The sequence below is a fragment of the Epinephelus fuscoguttatus genome, linkage group LG20, assembly GCF_011397635.1.
Source record: "Epinephelus fuscoguttatus linkage group LG20, E.fuscoguttatus.final_Chr_v1".
In the NCBI taxonomy this organism is placed as follows: Eukaryota; Metazoa; Chordata; class Actinopteri; order Perciformes; family Serranidae; genus Epinephelus; species Epinephelus fuscoguttatus.
The window spans coordinates 22,713,198-22,722,939 of NC_064771.1; the positions used below are offsets into that span (position 1 = coordinate 22,713,198).

General features: G+C 41.2%; 1 protein-coding gene across 1 annotated transcript; it reads right to left on the reverse strand.

The window, feature by feature from the left end:
* Window positions 1-423: 423 nt before the first annotated feature.
* On the reverse strand, window positions 424-4,892 carry LOC125880726 (phenylethanolamine N-methyltransferase). Its single transcript, XM_049563441.1, has 3 exons — window positions 4,678-4,892; window positions 2,885-3,095; window positions 424-1,461 (listed from the first exon to the last, which is right to left on the reverse strand). Exons 1-3 carry the CDS (start codon window positions 4,847-4,849, stop codon window positions 1,023-1,025), a joined length of 822 nt encoding a protein of 273 aa, XP_049419398.1. The 5' UTR covers window positions 4,850-4,892; the 3' UTR covers window positions 424-1,022.
* Between the last annotated feature and the right edge of the window lie 4,850 nt (window positions 4,893-9,742).

Sequence of the window (9,742 nt, forward strand, 5' to 3'; positions counted from 1 at the left end):
GAGGCAGCAAAACATCCTTTCATTATATAGTTACAGTTTACTAATAAAACTCTCCACAGTATGAACAGTGGTTACATCAGCCTCAAAACCAGCCACAACTCAGCCCTGAGCAGAGTGACCGTCTTTACTGGTTTTGTCAGTGAAGTCTGGCTTTGAAGAGATCATAGCTACGTGTCAGGTTTAATTTATTACACTGTCGGAAAGGGCTGTCTTTTTGGGAAGTGCTGAGCGTACAACTGGATTAATGAGACTTGGATCACAGAGTTTGTAAACAGCTGTTTTGATTCAGTTTTGATGTTGTTAGACGTGGCCCCCCCTTTACTTCAATTCGTCAAGACTTTGCCCCAATTTTTGCCAAGCATTGCTTTCTTCACAAATTCAACGAAAAACTGGGTGAGTAATTGATATACAAATGGTCGTTTGGGTGGTTGAAGTATTCCTTTAATATTCAGAAAAGCATTATTTAGATATACATGTATGATCGAATTTGAACCTGTCTCTCCCCCCATCTTTTCAATATCAACAATACATTTATATCAATACACTGCTGTCAGTCTGAGATAAGAAAACTTCATCAAATAAGAACTGTTTAAGCATCTTTATTCACATTATCACAAATTACAAAACACAACAGGCAACTCATTGACCTATTGTAACTGAATAACAGTTAATAAAAAGAAGTATGTCAAAATATACAGTTTAAATGCTATGTGATAATACTCTGATATGCTTGAAACAAAAATGGAAGCATTACATTCTTTATGCTGTAGTTACTGTGTTTGAACTGCAGGAGGCAATGTGTAATTACATTTCTAACACTGAGCGCTCAACTAAAGGGACCGTCTCCTTCTTATTCAAAGACATCTACTGGACCACTAAAATAAAAAATGTAGTGAAGTGAAATGTTTTATCCACATGTTTGTGTCTTTGTTTTTTTCCCATTCAGAGTGAGTTGGAATATTTGTCAAAATGATTGAAGATCTAAATCAATTAGATCTAATATCTTTTCTCCCTGGTAACTTTTACTCCTTTTTAGCCTTGACAAAAAACACCCCAGACACGTCATCGACCCCCACCCTCATGTCCGGAGGCAGTGTGTAAACCTCCAGCCTGATCAGGATGTAGCCGTTCTCCTTCAGACTAGCACAGACCTCGGCCTCGTTCAGTGGGACCACTGGGATTTTTACCCCAGGCCCCCCAAAGTAGTAACTCTCGCCCAGGGCTCCGATGAGCAGGAGGTGGCCACCGGGCCGAAGGAGCCTCCCAATGTGGCCCAGGGCCCTGGTGAAGGCAGGCAGGTCAGGGCTGACGCTCTCCAGACAGAAGGAGGACACGAGACAGTCGGCCCCTGCTGAAGGAAGGGCGTCAGGAGCCACGGGCTGAGGGCGGTGCACGTCGATGGGGATGATGTCAGTGACGACCTGACGTAGCTTGGCAGCTTTCTCTGTCCATGCCGAGGCCCTGGGAGACAATATGAAATCACCAACATAGAACAAAACAGTTACTGAGCATTAACCGGCATGTGTTCTGCAGCATTCTCAGTAGGACTCACACCCTGTGTCAGTCCCCCAGTTTGGTTCAGAACTGATGACATTTTGTGCAGATGTTCATGATCCCCAGAGGATGAATCCCAACAACTCAACCCCAAACCTTTCACTTATCCAGTATCTCTACATCTTCTTGATCAATTGGTACAAAACATTTGTGGTTCACAAATCATGTATTCTACTAACTTTGGTGATTTTTTCCGTCGTGCCACCACAAGGTTACCATGTGGTTTTGAGTATAATGTCTCAACAAGTGTTGTATGGATTGCCATACAATTTGCTATACACATTCTTGAATCCCTTCACAATGAATTACTGTCAGTTTGGTTATCAGCTGACTCTCCATCTAGCCCAGAGGTGTCAAACATATGACCTATGGGCCAAAATCAGTCAGCCAAAGGGTCCAGTCAGGCCCACTGGATGACTCTGCACACCTAATACTGATGTTATTATTATTGTGAAAGCTAAAAGGTAGCAGGCTTCAGGAGCAAACTTAAATGGTGAGTTGCCTAATTCATGTAAAATGATGCTTTTCCACCCTGACCGAAATACAGTTCTATGAATGAAAAAGACTGAATACTTATTTTGCTCATATTTAAAGATGTCAAACATTGTGCACAGTATTGTCAATCAGCTGCTTCAGTACAACAGAATCTGCGTCAGACTTCCATCTTAAGAGTATTGGTTAAACTGTAATCCTAAGACCTAAACTCTTGGTTTGTAAATGGTTTGTAAGGCAGAGGATAACTTCACCTGCCATTTTAGTTTGGTGTGGTGATGTCAGTATTGCTACACAGGAGTGGAAATATGGGAAATGCACATGTAATGTTAATGAGTATCAGGGTCGTAAATAGGTGTTGTTATGAACAGGTTATTTACAGTGGTTTCACTGGTCCAGCCACTTGAGATCAAATTGGGCTTTATGTGGCCGATGGACTAAAATGAGTTTGACACTCCTGATCTATCAGCACTATCATCCGGCCATAATTTGTCCAAATGAATTATATTATCAGCCTCAGCTGTACGATGCATGTTTAGTTTTGTCACAGTCAGGACAGTGTGATGACTCAATAATCAATGAAAGGGCCAGAATCAAACATGAGATATTGTGACCTTTGAAAGAAGATGATTAATTTTTGTGTTTGTATATCATTTTATACTCATCACTCTGTTTCATAATAAAGGGACCTTTTTTTCTCTCTTGGACGAACTGTACATTTCAGAAATATATAATTTCCTGATGATGATGATACCAGTCAAACACCCGTCATTATCAGTGAGTGATATTTCAAGACACCTAAAGTCTTAAGACATAGTTTAAAGGGATGTGGTCGTACCGTCGTCCCTCCAGCTTGCAGACGTGCTGCAGATACGGTGTCCAGTCCAGGCTGTAGCCTCCCTCGTCCTGGAGCCAGCCCCTCAGCACCTTCCTGTTGACCTCCAGGAAGTCTGTGAGGAGCACCTTGTTGAAAACCTCACAGCCACTCAGCACCTGGTACAGGGTGGGACCTGACCCTATGTCCACCAGCAGCTCACCACTCACATCACCTGGAGAGGAAAGACAGAGGACAAGTGAGATACTGAGACAGATCTAATTCTGTTTTTTTTTTTTAAATGGAAATGCCTTGATTAATTTGCAGCTCCTATTCAGATAAGTCAACGCTATTATGAAAAAGTTAGATGTGTTGAAGGTTGTGATCATTTGTACTGTTCAAAGGTGAAAGAGTGAACATGTGTCTGCTTTATCTGAAACTATATTAAGAGTTGCTGTATCATAATGGCTTCAGAATATCAATGAAATAAAACATATGTTTAAGGAAGAATGCTTCTATATAAATTAAAATACATTTTATCTGGTCTTAGCATCCATTCAAGGAAAACTTCACAGACATGTAAAAAAAATAATTAAAAATAAACAAACACATTTTCTGGAATAATTTTAGGTAACACTGCATGGCTAATTGATTTACAAAAGTTAATTTTTTGGGTAGACTATTCCCTTAAGCCTCACCAAAAATACTGCTTAATCCTACTTTATCACCAATCATTTCCTTTTAGTAAATGAAATATTATTTTACAGTGTTTGACTGTGCTATATAACTCCACTGACTAAAACTTGTTGCACTATTTTGCTAAGACAACATCAAAATTTTGAATGACATATTCAAATCCAGATCACATTTTTTTTTTTAAAGATTATTTTTCTGGGCTTTTTGCCTTGAATTGACAGGACAGTGTGTGAAATGGGGAGACAGAGAGAGAGAACGGGGACTGACACGCAGCAAAGGGTCACAGGCCGGACCCGAACCTGCGACCGCTGCAGCAAGGCAATGCCTCTGTACATGGGGCACCGGTACTATCCATTACGCCGTCGACGCCCCAGTCCAGATCACATTTTTAACACATTTTTGACACCAAATGCAAAATATGTAAATCAATTTGATACTGTATACAGTTTTCCATTTAATTCAGCCTGTGTGGTATGCTGGCTAATGCTCAGAGGTAAAGTGGGTCGTCCACCAATTGGAAGATCGATGGTTTGATCCCCGGCTCCTCCAGTTCTTTGGCAAGATATTGAACCCCAAATTGCTCCCGATGGTTGTTCCATTGGTATGTGAGAGTATGAATTGTCACTGAGCAGCAGGTGGTACCTTGTATGGTAGCCTTGGTTACCAGTGTGTGAAGGTGTGTGTGTGAATGGACGAATGTGACATGTAGTGTAAAAGTAGTTTGAGTTGTCGGAAGACTAGAAAGCCACTATACAAGTGCAATCCAGGTGGCATGTCTGGAAATTCTGAGGTCTGAGTTCAAGGACAACAACAACAACAACAAAGATGTCTGGCCGTGAACAGTGTTTGGAGCCAGCTTTGGTGCATGTGAATAAAAAGTTGACTCAGTATTTTCATCTACAGATTATTGTGGGAAAGAGTGAGAACAGAAAAGAAACAGTATCTGGATTGTCTTCCTCATACAGAGGTCAAAGTATTGGTGTTGACTTAAAAGACACACATGATGTAACACTAGAGATTATTGAATCAAGTCATCAGTTTCACTCCATACTTTTTAGCCTTTTAACTAAGCTTAGAGTAATTTTGATATTTTACGATCTATGGTCAGTCCGTCTCCTTACCTTCAGTGAAAGCTCGATGCAGACATGCCAGTTTCCACGGCACAATGCTGTCCTTTCTTCCAAAGTCAGCCCGTGGTGGTGTGTAGTTATACTGCAGATACGCTGCAGGATCAAACCCCTTGTAGTAGGCTGCCATAGCCGCCACCCCATTCTCTTTTCCCTTTGCTTCCATCTTCCTTGTTCCCTGTGCGACTGTACTTAACACCCTCTGTTTATTTGTGAGCCTTCAGGTGCACTGCTACCCCATCAGCCACCTTATATACCTGTGTAGTGGGTGTTTCCGTGCCATTTTGTGTGTGTCTGTGCTTGGGGCCACTCATGGCCAGAGATAGCAATCCTGTTTTTGGGTCCGTGTTGCAGCCTGATAGCATTTGTTCTGTTAACGTCCTCTGCCCCGGGGCGCTGATACCATCAGATCAGGGGGGCTTCCTCCAACACTAGACCCACTAATGGACTCCTCACATGGCTTTCAGGTCTCCCACCCACCTCTCAGGGGCCAGCCATATCTCCACGATCATTCTAAAAGGCCTTTTACAATCAAACAATAGGCCAGTTTTGTCTCAGGCAGCCCTGTTTGAAAGACACAAACAGGTCTGTGTCCATCTCCATGTAGCCATCTTACTTTGATGATGTTTAGTGGTGGAGAGATGGAGAATGGAGAGTGGTGGTGAGGGAAAGGAAAGGTGTTTCATGCTGACAGGTGATACTAGAGTCATCTCGAGATCAGGAGATAATTATTTCGTTTATTTCATTATCTTGAGAAAAGGAGCGTTGTTATTTCGAGATAACGAGATAATCACCCCGTTATCACAAGAAAACTAAAGGTTGTTTCCTTTTATTATTTACAGTGTTTATCAGAGATCAGGAGTGTCACACCTGCATGGAAACATGGTGTCTTGAGAACTGTAGCAACTGATTTAAGATGAAAATGACGGATTAAGGAGTACCAATCATTGATTAACGCATCAGAATGTGCTTCAATCAAGGTCATGACAGTGATCTTGACGGCTGAAATCAGGTGTGATCATACAAACCAGACACTTGTCATTGAGTTCTCCATAATTATCCCATGATCTCAAGAAAACAAAAGTCGTCTTCTAGTGATGTTTTGATTTTACACCCACCTTAAGGTGCAACCCAGACACATCATCAGTGATGGAACCTGGGGTCATCAGGTGTTTTTGGGTCTTTTAGCATTATAAAAACCCTCGCTCAGAAAATCCAGCCAGGGTTGATCAGACCCCAGCCTTTGTCTAGGTAGCTAGCGTGGTCCTTTTGATCCACAGCCATCTTGACGCCCTCTAAGCAACATCAGTGATGTTCTTAATGGCTCTCTTGCCTTTCAGTCCTCTGATCCCCAGCAACTTGAAGGCCCTGTAGAGAGACTGGCCAGCAAATCCTCAGCAGCCAACCTCGATGGGGTAGCATCAGGTCTTCCATCCATTGCTTCGGCATTCCATCGGAAACTGTGATAATTTTCTTGTTGTCTTGAGAATCTGCCTTTTGTTTTCTTTAGAATCGACATAGCCAAGTTATCCTGTTATCGCAAGAAAACAAGCTTTGTTATCTCGACATAGCAAAATAACTACAAGCACGGCCATTCTCAGCTTCCATGAGAGGAAGGACGAGCTGATAGATTTTGGTAAGAACCTTGTGTGAAAAGTTTACAAAATTACTTTCAAGGAAGAACACAGGCGCAAAGAGTTGCAGCACTTTTTCTTTGGATTTAACATTTTTCCAGAAGGTATACACTCTGGAGACAATGTATAAGAAGTATTGGAAACAAATGCAAATTACAATTCTGGTTTACATAATATTTAAATCCACAGCTGGATATAAAATATAGGAATTTAAACAGGTGTTTACCTGATTAAAACATTAATATACATGTAAAGTTATTCAGCGTTTTTTTCGTTTGTTTTAACTGCCCCCCCCCCCCAGGAAAAAAAAGCTCTTATATGCAGTATGACGGAAGACCGAAGAAGTTCAGCACCAGCTACAGAATGGATGTCTGCACATATGCATATAATATGAGTGCATACATGTTGTTTGTCCAACCCATTATGAACAAGTATCTGTGCATACATGCTACACTTTAGGGCGTTCTTGATAAATAGGACATGAATGGTTGCCATGTTTTATCAAAGATTACAGCTGAGGGAAACACTAACTTTCCTGATGTGTAACAAGCTGGTGATTTCTGCCAACCAGGTCTTAAAAGAAGGCATAACCCTAGTTTTCCAAAGAGTTTAAATATTCATTTTTCCTTCTGTATTGTTTTGTCTTTTGGTGCAAGTGGGAAAGAGCTAATGTCTGGTTCCACCCAGGATGGCAGTGTGTGGGTCCAAAAGAGGTGGCCCAAGGTGGACAAAGTGGAGAGACAGAGGGACAAAAGGAGTTTGGTTTAGCACTGGGGTAGTTCAACCGGTGAAGCACTTTCAATTGAATTAGTTGGTGTCTGGAATTTATGGAGCATTTGTGAATGTCTTTAAGGTAAGTTTTTTCCAGGTTTCATCACCAATCAAGATGCAAAGGTCTTTCTCCCAGGTTTCCTTTAAATACCGTGTGAGACTGAATTATGAGCTTTTAAAAGACCAACGAACCAATAGACAAGTCTCTTTGAGTCATTGGTCTGATTCACAAGTATATAAAGTTCAACTGAATTAGCTGGTGTCTGGAGTTTATGGAGCATTTGTGAATGTCTTTAAGGTATGTTTCGCAGGTTTCACCACCAACCGTGATGCCAAGGTCTTCCTCCCAGGTTTCCTTTAAATACTGTATGGAGACCAAATCATGAGCTTTAAAAAGATCAGTGAACCAAGAGACAAGTCTCTTCGAGTCAGGGGTCTGATTCATAAGTGTATACAGTTCCAGGGGGCCTGGAACTGACTCAAAATGTGGGATACTTGTGCGGTTGTAATCTCAGAGAACTTTGAGCGCCACAGAATGAGGAAGGACTTGTATCCACCTTGGTAACCCTCCAGTATCACAAGCATTCACTTTCTTTTAAAGGGCTTACTTCAATCACAGAGTCTTGTGAAATTAGTAAAGACGTATGCTGTTTGTACACCGCTGGTTTACATTTAATTTGTATGTCCGATTTGGCAGTGTTACACCTGCTCTACTGAATGAATGTAGTGCCTCACATGACGTGTATTTCCAGTTTGAGCCGACTCAGGATGTCAACAAACAAACTCATCTCCTCACTTCACTGCGGATGTTTAGTGTTATGGTTATTTGGTGCCAGGGAATGGGACGAATCTTATTTCTGACTCCATTAAAATAGCTTCTTAATTTTTTTTAAAAACCACCAGCCACAATGGCCAGCTGACTAAACAGCGTGCTTCATCCCCTGATTGAATTAATTTTCTGTCTATTCCCAGCGTATCCCGAAGCAGCAGCTGAACCAATGTGGAACACAGCCATGTAGTAATCAAACGTATTCTCCCCAGGAGTCTCTTAACACCTCGCTCATCCCTGGCAGCTGAGCTGGAATCCCAAACACTCACACACACACACACACACACACACACACACACACACACACACACACACACACACACACACACACACACTGACCCTCTTCAGACATCCAAAATATTACAGTGTCCAAGGGAGACGAGGTATTTTGGATGTGGAGCTCTGCCAGGTGATGTAGTTAAAATTAGGAGATTACAATTAGAGTCAGACGGAGTGAAAGGGGTCGAGAGTTTTTATTTCCAGGAGAATGTGAATCCAAAGCTTATAAATTCCATTTGGCATAACTTCTGAGTTGTCAAACAGTCGGTGCTTATGGTTTTTGGACAGAAGTGTGAGTTGAAAAGCTCCAAAATACTCCCATTTGCAAATGCAACTCTAGGGAGAAACAAAACAGCTTATATTTAAACACACTGGCATAATATTTAATATAATTAGAGTACATTAATCAGCAAAAATGTTAAGATGAATAGAAAAGTGATCAATTGTGATTCACACAGACTACATTAAAATTTTATTTTAACCTTTTAACCTTAGTCTTCTCTACAATTTCTATACAAAATCTATCTTGACACAAATATAAAAACTATAGTCTGAAAGCACCAACAAATAACCTTTTGAGAGCATTAATCTAAAATCTTTTAATAGTAATAATCTCTCTATAACAGTTAATGTAAAATTAAAATAATTTTTAAAACCACAATTAAACATATTGAAATGACATTGTGTCATAATTAATTAAGCTACACACAAACAAAAAAAGTTTTATGATATCATAATTTGCATTTGTTGAAATATCTTGTATGGTTAATAATTATCAGGCTGAGAATCTTGGCATCCTTGCCATCTTCACCACAGTCTTCCTCTCACTCTTCTCCAACACAAAGCTCTTTGGTGTCATGGTCACACGGCAAACTTCCTTCTGGATATGAGCTGGGCCTCGCTGCACCTTCGGCCCCACGGCGGGAGGCTCGGAGACTGATGGCTGATGGAGTCTTCTGGTTGAGTGTGTTTTGGGATGTGGGTAATTCCTGCTGATGGCCCCCGAGAGGAATCGCTGGAGGAGCCTCCTGGCCTCCCAGTGTATTTCTGAGCGCTCTGCCTCCGTCACTGCCGGCCTGTAAAAGAGTCACACAAGCACACACAACGTCTTTCTCAGCATGCTGGTTAAGCGTCATCACAAACATGCTTGCCCCATCACTGTGTACACCCTTGCTTCATTTTTAAAGGTTCCGTGTGTCAGATTTGGGGAAATCTACTGGCAGAAATGGAGTATAATAATCGTAACTATGTTTTCTTAAGTTTATCACCTGAAACAAAGAATCACTGCACGTTCCTTTAGAATCAACCATTGATATCTACATACAGCGGCTCCTCTTCCTTTCTCATTTTTGCGTCGGCCACTGTAGTCCTCCCACACCACGGGTCAGCAACCTGTACTATTTAAAGACTCCCTTTTTTTTGCCAAAAACAAAAATCTGTCTGGAGCTGCAAAACATATTTGAGCTTAATAATGAGGGTAACAAAGCCTATTATTAAAATAATCCTATCAGCATTACTAATAGATTTAAATGAGCATTCATTAATA